Source organism: Peromyscus leucopus, chromosome 7 (assembly GCF_004664715.2).
Source record: "Peromyscus leucopus breed LL Stock chromosome 7, UCI_PerLeu_2.1, whole genome shotgun sequence".
NCBI lineage: Eukaryota > Metazoa > Chordata > Mammalia > Rodentia > Cricetidae > Peromyscus > Peromyscus leucopus.
In genome coordinates, this window is record NC_051069.1 from 113107512 (window position 1) to 113119763 (window position 12252).

A 12252-nucleotide genomic window follows, 5' to 3' on the forward strand; every position below is an offset into this window, starting at 1 on the left:
TTCAGAGCAGGCAGGACTGTTCTCTGCAATTCAGACTATGGTGTGCACCTTGAAAGGAGCCCAGGGAAGCTTGTAGATACCAGGTCCAAGCATGCTGTCTATCTTCACACAGTTCTGTTTCACAAACTATCTTCATTCATCACAGAGGTCTGAGAAAACCCATCACACGTTGGTCACTGTAGCCTGTGTGCCGAAGGTGCAGGTGAGGGACCCAGGTAAGGGTGGATAGCCTAAAAAGGGGTACTAGGCCATTCTTTTCACATGTAGGGTGCTAGAGCCCCACTGGGAGGTAAGGAGGACTCTCTACAGGATCCATTGCTGGGGATACAGGCCACTGGGTTTGGGGGGCGGAAGAGTTTTAAGACAGGGTCTCTGTTATGTAGCCCTGGTTGTCCTAGAACTCCCTATGATAGTTTGAGACCAGGCTGGCCTCAAACTCAGAGTAGATCCAGCTGCCTCGATTAAGCCATTGGCTTGCTACAGGGATCATAGGGTGTAGGCTGAATTTGAAGACTACTTTGGAATAACATCATGGTCCATACAGTCCTAGTGAGACCAGCAAGGTATGTATGTGTGTGTGTGTGGAGGGGTTAGGGACACAGGGGACTAACTGTTTGTGTCTGGTGTGGGGGTGTAAGGACCAGTTTTCCCTCATCTTTCCTTTTCCCACGTCCTTGGGACAGGACCCCTTTCCCAGTGACTCATAGGGTCCAAAGAACATCCTTACTCAGATTCACAGTCCACAGCCTCTGCCATTTCCATCTGCCTCTGCCACTTCCTGTGATTCCAATTTGTGGTATGAGGACCTGATACCTGTCTCCCTCCCTCAACCCCAAACATCTCCAGGTACGGTAGCGTCTACTCCCTTGGATCTGTAGGGCCTTCAGATGTACAAGATGGGTCAGGAAACCACCATTTGCTTTCCAGCTCTGGGCATTGCTAACTAAGCAGAACTCTCTTCAATGCTACAGCCTTTCCTTTTTGAGAGAGGGTCTCACTATGTAGCTTTGGCTGTCTTGGAGCTCATTATGCAGACCAGGCTGGCCTCAAACTCCCAGCGATCCACCTGCCTTTGCCTCTCAAGTGCTGAGATTAAAGGCATGTGACACATCTAAACCCTGTTCTTAAGGCTAACCTTAAGAACTGAGCAGCTTAGGTGGCCCTAGGGAAATAAAGCAGAAGGGCAGGCATAAACACAAATGGACTGATGTGACAACCTGGGCCACTTCTCACCAGGGCTGGTTTCCTAGTTGATCAGACCAGAGGTTTGGCGTGGGAGGGGACTCTTTTCAGGTTGTCCAAGCCAAGGGTCTCCAAGACAATGCTGGCCTAGCTGGGGCTGGCTCTGGGGTAGGGAGGGGTTAGGAAGAGACAGGGCTGATAAGCCCCGCCCCTCCAGCAAAAAGGCACCTGCTAGCTAGGGACCTGGATAAACCTGGAATCTTGGAGGATTAATAGGGCTCCATGGCAAGCTGGGATGGCAGGCTAGGGCAGGGCTGTAGAAGGAAGTGTGAGGAGAGGCTTGGGTATAGTGACCCTGCAGTCACCTAGTAAAGAATCTCTGCCTGGAAATACTGTTTGGAGGACCCGGAATTCTAAATAAGAACATTTCTCTGTGATTAGCCCAATTCTAATTGAAAACTGCTCTGACTGGAAGTTTACTATACCAACAAAGTTAGGACTAAGCAGCCTTGGTCATTCATCTCTGCTCACTCACTATTTCTGCTGGATCCACAGTGGTATTCTGGCCCCACCTGGCTTCTTCCTGGTCCTTCAAGAGTTTTTATGAAGCCATTTCTCCTTGCAGGGTACCCAGAGCCACTGGCCCCCCACCAACGACTTGCTAGGACCCCTGCCTACTTTCAACAGCTTCACCCGCAGCCAGGCATGCCATCACTAGCATCTGAGTGTGGGTACCACACTGAGCTGCTGCAGAAAGCACCTCAGATCTCTTTCCTGGGCTTTGCTCACTCAGACATCTTGCTCTCCCTTGCCATCCTTTCAGTCCTATGGGCTATCCTTTCTAAACCTGCGGTGTTTAGGCTGAGGGGAGATGGCCCAGGTCTCATCACCAGCTAGACAGCAGGAAGAGGTTAACAGTGAATCATGGCACACACCCTCTGGCTTGGGGCAGGCCCAAGGCAGTTTGCACACAGCTCTAAGCTACCCACCTGTGGGGAAACTAGGCAAGTACAAGCATGCGCTGACCGACCACAGCTTCCAGCAGCCTGACTACCTCATCACTTGCTCTGCTTCTCCAGCTGCAGCAGGTCTCAGAATGGATCCCAACTGCTCCCGCTCCCGCTCCCCCAGCAGCTCCTGCAGCTGCAAAGACTACAAGTGCACCTCCTGCTGTCCAGCAGGCTGCTCTGAGTGTGCCCAGGGCTGGGAGAACAGTGCTGCTTCTGTGTGTAAACAGAGTAGTGCGGACCAACCCAGTTGTTTTTCATACAGCTCTGCCCCTTTCCTATGAAGTGTGTGAATAATAAAATCCAATTTGATTCTAAAAAACAAACAGGTGCTGACCACAGCCAGATGCAAACAGTGTTCTGCCCTTCACATTTCTGAGAGTAAGGGCCGTTGTTCCCATCCCAGGACATTCTCCTGGGCACTGATGTACTTATTAGAAGTGCCTCAACCCAAGCTACATGGGAGAAAGGAGATGCTGAAGGTACCAAAGGCCCAGGCTTGGGCTGGTGCTGCCTAGAAAGCAGGGTGAGGGGTCTGGGGCTAAGGCCCCAACCCCTAGGATCTTTGTTGGTGCAAGGTCTCATATCCAGGTTGGATGAGCTGCCAAGGCTTTAAATTTGCAGGCTGAAAGACAGCCATTAGGATGAGCTCACCAGGAATGCTGACTCAGATAATATAAAAGCTCAGTCCAGAGTGCAAGGTACCGTCCAGGCAGAGCAGCTAACCAGTTTGTATCCCTCCCCTATTTACAATGACTGCTGCTGCCCCTGAGTGGGTGTAGAAGGCTGTGGGCACACATCCAGTAGGCAAGCGGCAGTTGGCACCCCCTCCCCAGTGGGAAGACTGTTCCCAAGCAGGTAGGAAGGGCCGGCTAGCGAGGTGGTGGAACACACAGATGACAACAGACAGGCTGGCCATGATAACTTAGTTTATGGGTCAAGCCGATGCAATGCAAAGTTGGTTGTCCTTTTTATCATTTCTTTTTTTTAACGAAAATAAATAAATCAGATCTGTCCCTTTCAAGGTCAAAAGAGGGAGGAAGGACAGCTGGCTCCTTGGGTCACCTTGCCCTTAATCACTCATCTCCTGTTTTGACCTGCCTTGGCACAGTGAAGGAAAGGATTTATCAACTGCTTCCATGTGTTCAAGGGAACAGAAAGAAAATTAAGTGGCTGGGGGATTAGGGAGGAGGGAAGAGTCAGCAGGACCAAGAGGCAGCCAGTGTCTGGGGTTGGAAACCAAGGGAGCTTCTGGACTCGACTCAGAGCCAATCGCTCCAGGCATGGCAGCCAGGGCAAATTCCCACACACAGTCCAAAACCCAAGAAGGGTGGCAGAACTGGACCTAACTTTGTTGCTAAGGCCTTTTTAACTGCTCTGTTCCATTCTCTACTCACCCAACAGCAAGAACCTGCTGGCTATAGTTCCTCCATGACTTCTCAGTCTGACCCTAGCAAGACAAAGCTACCCCTGGTCTTGAATCTGTGGCTTGCTGGGTGCCAAGGACTGACTACTAGGACCCTGGGAAACCACAGGATTTCTGTTCCAACCCCAGAGGATTACATGGCGAGGATGGGCAGGGCCAGAGCTGCCTTCCCTAGGACACCTTGAGGGGACCTTTCTTTACCCTGCTCCTTATGGCTTCCGTGGAAGGTGTGCAGCCTGAGAGGGGTCAGCACAGGCCCTGCAGTATCTGGCTGGCCGAGGGGGCAGCTGAGATTGGAGTAGGACAGCCTGATTCTTATGAGAACGGGAAGGGACGTGGTACAGCAGGGGCAGAAGTGTGGGCAGTGCTGAGGCACTATGCTTTAGTTGAGAAGCAGAGAGCATCATGGACATGGGGGGCCATGGCCTGACCAACTCCAGGAGCATCTAAGAGAATTTCTTGAAGGCGTCCAGGTCAAAGGCTGTGTCCAGGAAGCGCTGCAGCTCTGTCAGGTGGGTTTTCTTGTTGCCAGTGGCTGGAGCAGCTGCTGGGTCTCGGCCAGCATACCTGAGAGACCAGAGAGAGGGAGGATGAGGACAACAGCCAGAGGCAGGCCCTGCCTGGTCTTCTCTAGCTTGCTTCCAGGTTAACTGCCCACCAACCTGAGGGAAGGTTCTGCAGGCCTCCCCATCGGGACTTAGGCCTTACCAGACAGGCTTGGCACGGTCAATGGTGGTCCGAAGTCTTGGCTTGACATAGTCATAGTAGCCTTGGTTCTTGTGCTCTTCCTGGCACCAGGCCAGCTCAGCATTGGGATACTTCTGTGCCTCCTTCAGCAGGAGGTCGAAGGGGAATGGCGAGAGCTAGGAGAGAGCAGGGTTGGAATCAAGGGTGGAATTCATTGGGTGGGTAGGGTTAAGCAAAGGGAGGCTGGAATTCCAGAAGGGCAAGTCTCACAGCTATTGCAGGTAGGAAAGGTTAGAAACCTCAGTAAACGATTTTATGGCAAAGCACCCTAATCCAAATACCCCATAGGTGGGACACTGACACCTAGTTGCTATACCACATGCTCTCACCTGCTCAATCCTTGTAATAGCCACCTGCTCTGTCATGCCCCTGGCTTTGCGCTCTCGGGTGAGGTCATAGTACACCTTGCCAGTGCAGAAGAGTAGTCTTTTGACATTGTTTGGGTCCTGAGCTGCTGGGCCATCTTCTGGGATCACACGGTGGAAGTGGGTTCCTGCAAGAAAATTTCCACAGCTAGGCTGGTTCTTTCTCCAAGCCTATTCCACAGCTGCTGTGCATGAGCTGAGGGCTGTCACACAGGGTGGGATCTATGGTTTCTGAGGGTTACAGATACTTCTACCTCATAAGCTTCTAATACCTGTGCATTTGCTCAGACTAAGAAGGTTGTAGAAATGGCTTGGGGATGTACATCTTTAACCCTAGCACTCAGGAGACAGAGGCAAGTGGATCTCTCTAAGTTTAAGGCCATCCTGTTCTGCATAGTGAGTTTCAGGAGAGCCAGCGCTACATCAGAGAGACTGTCTCAAAAAAACCAACCATCTGATGGCTGCTTATACCTTATAAATTTACAAATTAAAAAAAAGTGAAAACACTCAAGAGGGCATGGCCAAACAACTGCTGCAGGAACTGCTGCTCACAAAACAGAGGAGACTTGAGACTGTTTTCATGGTTAAACATTCAACTGGGAAATGACAGTGTAGAGATGAAAAGTCCATGGGAAATCATATGCAGGCCGAGTGCTGGTGCCACACACCTTTAATCCCAGTATTCGGGACGCATAAATCATATTCAATGGTGAAAGACTGGAAACTGTTTCTCTGAGCTCAAGAACAAAGCTAGCAGGCCCCCTCTTGCTACTTCTACTCAACATGCTACTGGAGTCCTAAACACAACAGCTGGGCAGGAGAGAAGACACACTGGGATCAAATGGGAAGTGGAAAGTGAGGGTGACTTATCATGCAAACCTGATGTGAGTTCAGTCCCTGGAGCCCTCGTAAAAGTGGAAGAACCAACTTCTGAAAGCATCCTCTCACTTCTATACATACTACACAAACTCCCCATCACAGACACAAACACAAATATATTAAATAAAATAAAATCCCAATGATGACTTTTGTAGAAGAGAGGACTGCTCTCTAAAATTCATACAAGAACTCAAGGGGCCGGGCAGTGGTGGCGCACGCCTTTAATCCCAGCACTCGGAGGCAGAGGCAGGTGGGTCTCTGTGAGTTCGAGGCCAGCCTGGGCTACAGAGTGAGTTCCAGGAAAGGCGCAAAGCTACACAGAAAAACCCTGTCTCAAAACAAAACAACCCCCCCAAACAAAAAACAAACAAAACCCCCAAATCAAAAAAACTCAAGGGACAACGAATAACCAAATAAAATTTAAGACAAAACAAAGCTCAGAGGAAAACTTTCAAAATGAACTATAAAAGCTACAGTAAACAGTGTGGCACTGACAGGACCTTTAGTCCCAGCACTTGGGAGGCAGAAGCAGATGGATCTCTGAGTTTGAGGCCAGCCTGGTCTACAGAGTGAGCTCCAAGACAGTCAAAACTACACAGAGAAACCCTGTCTTGAAAAACAAACATAGGGTGGCACTGACATAAGACAGACACACAGACCAGTGGACAGGACACAGAATAGAGTACACACATGGCCAAATTAATTTTCAACACAGGTGTCAAGGCCATACGCATACCATGGTGAAGAATAGTCTTCACAAATGGTGCTGTAAAGCTGGAAATCCATATGCAAAGGAATGAAGTCAGGATCTTGAAGGACTATTTGTATACCCATGTTCAAAACAGTGTTACTTACAAGAGCTAAAACAGAAGCACCCCAAGGACCCACCAAGCACGGGTGGATAAAACAAATGCAGCAGATCCATAAAATAGATCGCTTCTCAGTCTTTTGGGTAAGATCAAGTGTGTAGAATGAAACACTCCTCCACCTTAACAAGACAGGAAATGATGGCGACACTATACCATGAACAAACCCTGAGGACATCATACTAACTGAAGTAAGTCAGTTATAAAAAGACCAATATAGACTGAGCACTCCTATTCTTTAAATTCAAAATCTGAAAACTCTCTGAATACCAACATGGCATCTCAAGGAGACTATTCATCTGCCATGTGATGGGTTACAATTACAGCACAGGTACACTGGAAATAGTGATTTTCATTACATGTGTACAAGATACACATTAAGTGCACTCTACATTTAGATTTGGGTCCATACAAATATTTCAAAACCAGGAAAAATACCAAATCCAAAACATCTCTGGTACTAAGCATTTTGGAGAAGGCTGCTCAGCTTTACTGTTTGATTCTTGTTAAAAAATAGAATGTGGTTGTCAGTGAAAGAGCAGGAAAGTGTGGAGAGTACTTAGTGGGTATAGGTTTTCAGTTTTACCTGATGTAAGCTCTAGAAATAGATGGTGTGATGGCTGTACAACAGCAAGAATGTTCCTCTGTGACATTGAACACTTAAATATGGTTAAGACAGCAGATTCCACGTTATGTAAATGCCACCACACACAAAAGGTAGAACACAGCAAACCAGAGGTTTGCTGTACAGAAGACGACAGGGCTTGGTGGTTCAGAGGAAGCAGTCTTCTTGGCCTCATGAGCCCCAGGAACTTCTGGGCAGCTACAGGCTGTATTAGCACCTGCTTCTCACTCTCCAGGGAGAGATCTCAAGCCACAGACTCCTGTCTCAGCAGTGCAGCTGGCATGCTACCTCCCCACAGCTTCTCCTCACTGTGAAGAATTGACTCTGAGACTTGTCCTCCTGAGCTGTGGTGAGATGTCACATACATCTATTTGTGATCCTAGACGCACAGTGGTATCTCTTTTTGTTGTTTTGTTTTATTTTAGACAGGGCCTGACCATGTAACTCTGTGGAGCATGCTGGCCCTGAACTCAGAGACGCTCCTGCCTCTGCCTCCAGAGTGCTGAGATGAAAGACTTGGGCCATCCTGCTCTGCTATTTTAATGTGGTCCCAGGGGCACTCACAGTCAGAGGTCTGTATCTCATGACTAAAAGTCCAGAAAGGGCCTCAGGAGATGGGTAAATACAAGTCCTGTAGCCCTACAGAACAGCAAAGAGCCCCCAGAGCTAACACCTATGTCCTCCACACCTACCTGGAAGCATCTCATCAAAGCTAGTTCGTGCCTCAGGGTGGCGCAGCAGGGATTTGGGAGTGAAGACGATTAACTGAAAGGCAAAATATGCTCACAGTAGACTATATTTTAAAGATTCTAGAATGAAGGTACAAGGTAAAGGTCATCTAAACCTTGATCTTTGATACACAGCCAGGACAGACTGTCTTCCAGATCTCAATGGGAGACTCACAAAATACAGGAAGAAAAAGGAAGATAGTAATTTCTCTGTTATTTACCTCCCCTGGGTAGGTATTTACTCTCCAGGGCCATCTTCCTGACCTGGTGCCTCTCCGTGGTGAGCTGAGCAGCTCCTAGGTAGTCTTAAGGATAAGACACCTTTAGCCTGTCTAAAGCGGAAGGTCTAGTACCAGGGCTGTTCTGTCTTGTGGGTCTGCAGGCTATTGGGGCACAAAGCTGGAAGCCTTAGCTGTGTATCCATCCTTTGCAGTACCAAGGGCAGCAGGGCCCTCTCTGTATCCTTATCCCAGACACCCTCTTTCTGATTATTTTGTCCACTTGCCTTCTCCACACAGCTCCTACTCACACTTCAACATCCAGCTCAAAAGCTGCTTTATGGGGCTCCTGGAATTCCTTGGTCCCTGCTGGGGCTCACCATTTTCCCAATGCTCAGCATATCTACATGACAACCTGTCTTATTTCTCAATATACCATGACTCTACTTGCTGGGCTGAGGACTGCATTTTGGTGGACTCTCTTACATGTGGTACTAAGAGCATGTCAGGACTCTCATGCTGGGAGTGAGAATGTGCAGTTCCCTGGCATTCATAACAACAGGACCTGGCTTCCTGAGACTACATCTCATCCTTATTCCCCTTTAGGTATCATCCACCCAACCTAGAGAAAAAGACACTAGGGGAGTCCTTCTTTGTGTTAACACAGGAAGGCCAGCACCCTGGTGATTCTGGAGAACCCAGCACTGACCGGCTTCCGGAAGGGCAGCAGGATCTGTCGTCGAAGTACATGGAAGAAGTTGCCAGGGGTGGAACAGTTGACAACAATCCAGTTGCAGTCGTATAGCTGATTGATGTCAAAGTTGTTTTCCTGCAGGTCCTGCAGCAAGGAAGGAAATGGCCAGAGGCCAGTAATAGTTTGAGCATTCTGCCTGGGAGAAGGGTATCTTAGGGCAGAGGGGCCTCAGGATGTCTCACTGGAGACTCAAGGACTCACTAAAGACAGTAAGGAGCAGACTCCACAGGTTCCCAAGTCTGAACCCATTTAACCCTTCCTTGGCAGTGGATGTATGGACTACAGGAGACACCAGGTGCTAGCTACAATGTAGTCTACTCTTCCTAGTAGTTCTGAGTTCTTTAAAATTGCCTTAAAGTCTTATTTGAACCACAGCAATGGCAGTATCACTAAGAGGTCAGGCTGAGGTTTCTAGGCTTTCAGTAACAGCAGGAAACAAATGAAGTAGCCTATTTCAGGGAGATCAGAAGGCATGGGGCCACATTGGTCTACCTACTCTGATTCCTAAAAGAGGGAGAGTCAGCTGAGATCTGACCCCTCTGGACATCCAAATGGAATTCTTTCCTACATGCCCCAGGCAGCCGAGTGTCAGGGTCTGCTCTACTCACAGGCAGGACATCTGGGTCATCATTGCACATCTGCAGAAACCGCTCTGGGCGGGCAGAGGAATGCTCCGGACCCTGGAACCAGACAGACAAGTTAGTTTGCAAGTTCTCACATGCTGACATCTACTGGGCTTGCTGTTTCTTTCTCCTGATGTCTTCCCCCTCCCGCTAGCAAAGCACAGGACAGCAGGGATGAGGGAACTGAGTGCTTGAAAGACTGAGTAGCATCAGCACCATCTGCTGCCCGTCTAGGGATGGCCATTCAGACCACATGCAGATAGGCACTCTTGCCTTTCAAAGTGCTAGCTAGTCTTCCCATCAAATGGAAGCACCAACAGAACCCTCTTGTCTTTGGGATGGGGTCCTGGACAGGTCCTTCTCAGGTCTTGAGTTTGGTGGGCAAAGGGAAGCTCTCACCATGCCTTCCATGCCATGAGGCAGCAGGAGCACAATGCCATTCTGCCGCACCCACTTGGCCTGTCCTGGGCAGATGAACTGATCAATGATGCACTGTGCCATGTTGTTGAAATCACCAAACTGGGCCTCCCAGAGAACCAGAGCATTAGGGCTAGCCATGGCAAAGCCCAGCTCAAAGCCTATCATGGACAGAAAAGGAAGAAAGACATGTACAGGGCACCAGGCAGGGAACGCAGATGACTAAGGCGGGGCTGGGGTTGGCCTTACCCAGGACACCATACTCAGACAGCGAGCTGTTGCATACGGTGTAGGGGGCCTGATTGGGCCAAAGGTGGTTCATGGGGATGCAGGTTTTTTTGTCTACGTTCTGATCATGGAGCACATGGTGGCGATGGCTGAGGAAGAACGACAAGATTAATACGCAGGAGCACAGATATTTGAACCCTGACACTCTAGTAGACCCACTGTGACAACCTGTCTTCCTACCAGACACTTCAGAGTAGAGCCCTCCCAGCATAAAAAATGGAGCATCCACACCAAACAGGAAAGGGTGGGCAGCCCAGACACTGAGGATGCAGTGACTTTTCTGGAAATGATTTCCCCCACTCCTGGAGTATAGATACCAAAGTCCTTCCCTTCTGTTTCAAACTGAAGGGTAAATATTTTTGTTACCTGAAGGTGCCCCGCTCCACATCCTGGCCACTTAGCCGAACATGGATGCCTTCCTTCAGGAGTGATCCGAATGCCATGTATTCTGCCAGGGCCCAGTCCACAGTCCGGTTTGTCACTAGCTCCTTCCGAGTCTTCAAGATCCGGCTCAGCCCTGCAGAGAAAGAGAGCGAGATGCTGGGCAGTGGTGGCACACACCTTTAATCCCAGCACTCGGGAGGCAGAGGCAGGCGGATCTCTGTGAGTTCGAGGCCAGCCTGGTCTACAGAGTGAGTTCTAGGAAAGGCACAAAGCTACACAGAGAAACCCTGTCTCGAAAAACCAAAAGAAAAGAAAAGAAAAGAAAAGAAGAAATAAATAAATACATAAATAAAAAGAGCCAGAGAGAGCACTCACAGTACTGGAGGTCCAGCTCATGTGGACACCTTACTTTCTGTGCTCCAATGACACAGGCAGAGCCTCTGTCACCCAGTGTTAGGACAGTAAAATAGTGACCTCTTAGTTGCTTCTCTGCTTCTTTCCAATTGTAGGTACTTGAGTGTTGTGGGAGCTGAGTCTACCAATACACCCAGGGGGCTCTAGGGGGCGTTTGTATAGTACGTGGCTGGGGACAATGTCTTCAAGAGGCCTGATCAAGACCACTGTTTCCACACACAAGTGCAGGGCTGGTTACCTCCATGGATGGTAAAGTTCTCCACAGGTACAGAGCTGGCGACATTCCCAATGTGGGCCAAGACATCCTCCTCCAGGCCAGTGGAGGGGCAGGACATGCTCCGGGGTTGTCCATCCAGGGTGAAAAAGCCTAGGAGAACAAAGACATGCTGAGGCATGCCATCTACTTTGGAAGAGACATCTGCAGACCAGAGTAACAGTTCTGCCTTTCTAGAAAATTCACCGTAGTACCATATGGCTTTGGATGGTTTCCGTGGGGACCACAGAGGCCTTGCTGAAACGAACACTCACTATGTGTTGCAGATACAGAAGAGGAGAGCAGAGCTCTGTCTGGGAAGAGGCTTCAGGACTCCAGCCGATGTACAGGGAGTCTAGCTGGGGTGAACAGCCCCTTGCTTACCAGGCCATGGGGAGTCCAGCCAGTGCTTGATGTGCAGGATCTTCTCATCTTTGGATCGGGTGAAGGCTTCCTCACAGATCTTATCGTACTTGGAGATCTCCTCCTGGAAGAGAGGTGGACACACACAGCTAACTGAGTGCAGCACACCCGTGTTGTGCCAGTCTGTTGCACCCTGGCTTTCCCATCCCTCTGCACTTCTGCACACCCACTACCCACATGTGTACTCAGAATTACAGCTTCTGACGTCTGAAAGAGGCCTGTCACTTCTGCTCCTCATTCCCTGTGTCACGTGGCTAGAGATTCTGTTTAGTCTGTTTAGCCCCTGGACTGAACATTCTTCCTAAGAACTGGCTCAGTTTTATGTGCTTGTCAAAGACTAGGCTTTCGAGCTGTACCTTCAGCAGCTGTCCGTTCTGGGCCCTCGCACCATCCCGTGTCTAGACTGCTGCTCCTACTGTCCACTGTGACAGAAAGCTTGGTACAGATCTTAGAGGAGATTTACTACGTGAATGGACCCTTGTTCATCCATCTCTCAACCTAAACAGCCTGTGTCACCAGAAAGAACTACTGGGTAGACACTACCTCATCTCTAGAACACTTTTCTCTGCCTCCAACAGATCTACTCCTTTAAAAAGCATCTTGGTGCCCCAGATCCTCAAAGAGGTTGAAATGCTGAAATGCTACAGCTGTTA

General features: G+C 49.3%; 1 protein-coding gene across 6 annotated transcripts in view; it reads right to left on the minus strand.

Annotated features, from left to right (window-relative positions):
• Positions 1-3101: 3101 nt before the first annotated feature.
• The window catches only part of Ogdh (oxoglutarate dehydrogenase), an 82269-nt gene continuing 73118 nt past the window's right edge, over positions 3102-12252 (minus strand). For all 6 annotated transcript variants that reach the window (XM_028870570.2, XM_028870569.2, XM_028870566.2 and 3 more), the window contains 11 exons: positions 11561-11663; positions 11162-11290; positions 10492-10642; positions 10087-10214; positions 9820-9998; positions 9406-9477; positions 8753-8881; positions 7790-7862; positions 4692-4855; positions 4324-4478; positions 3102-4182 (listed from right to left, as the gene is read on the minus strand). In XM_028870570.2, the coding sequence (XP_028726403.1) occupies positions 4062-4182; positions 4324-4478; positions 4692-4855; positions 7790-7862; positions 8753-8881; positions 9406-9477; positions 9820-9998; positions 10087-10214; positions 10492-10642; positions 11162-11290; positions 11561-11663 (1404 nt within the window). In that variant the 3' untranslated portion in view covers positions 3102-4061. The remainder of the gene's footprint in view (positions 4183-4323; positions 4479-4691; positions 4856-7789; positions 7863-8752; positions 8882-9405; positions 9478-9819; positions 9999-10086; positions 10215-10491; positions 10643-11161; positions 11291-11560; positions 11664-12252) is intronic.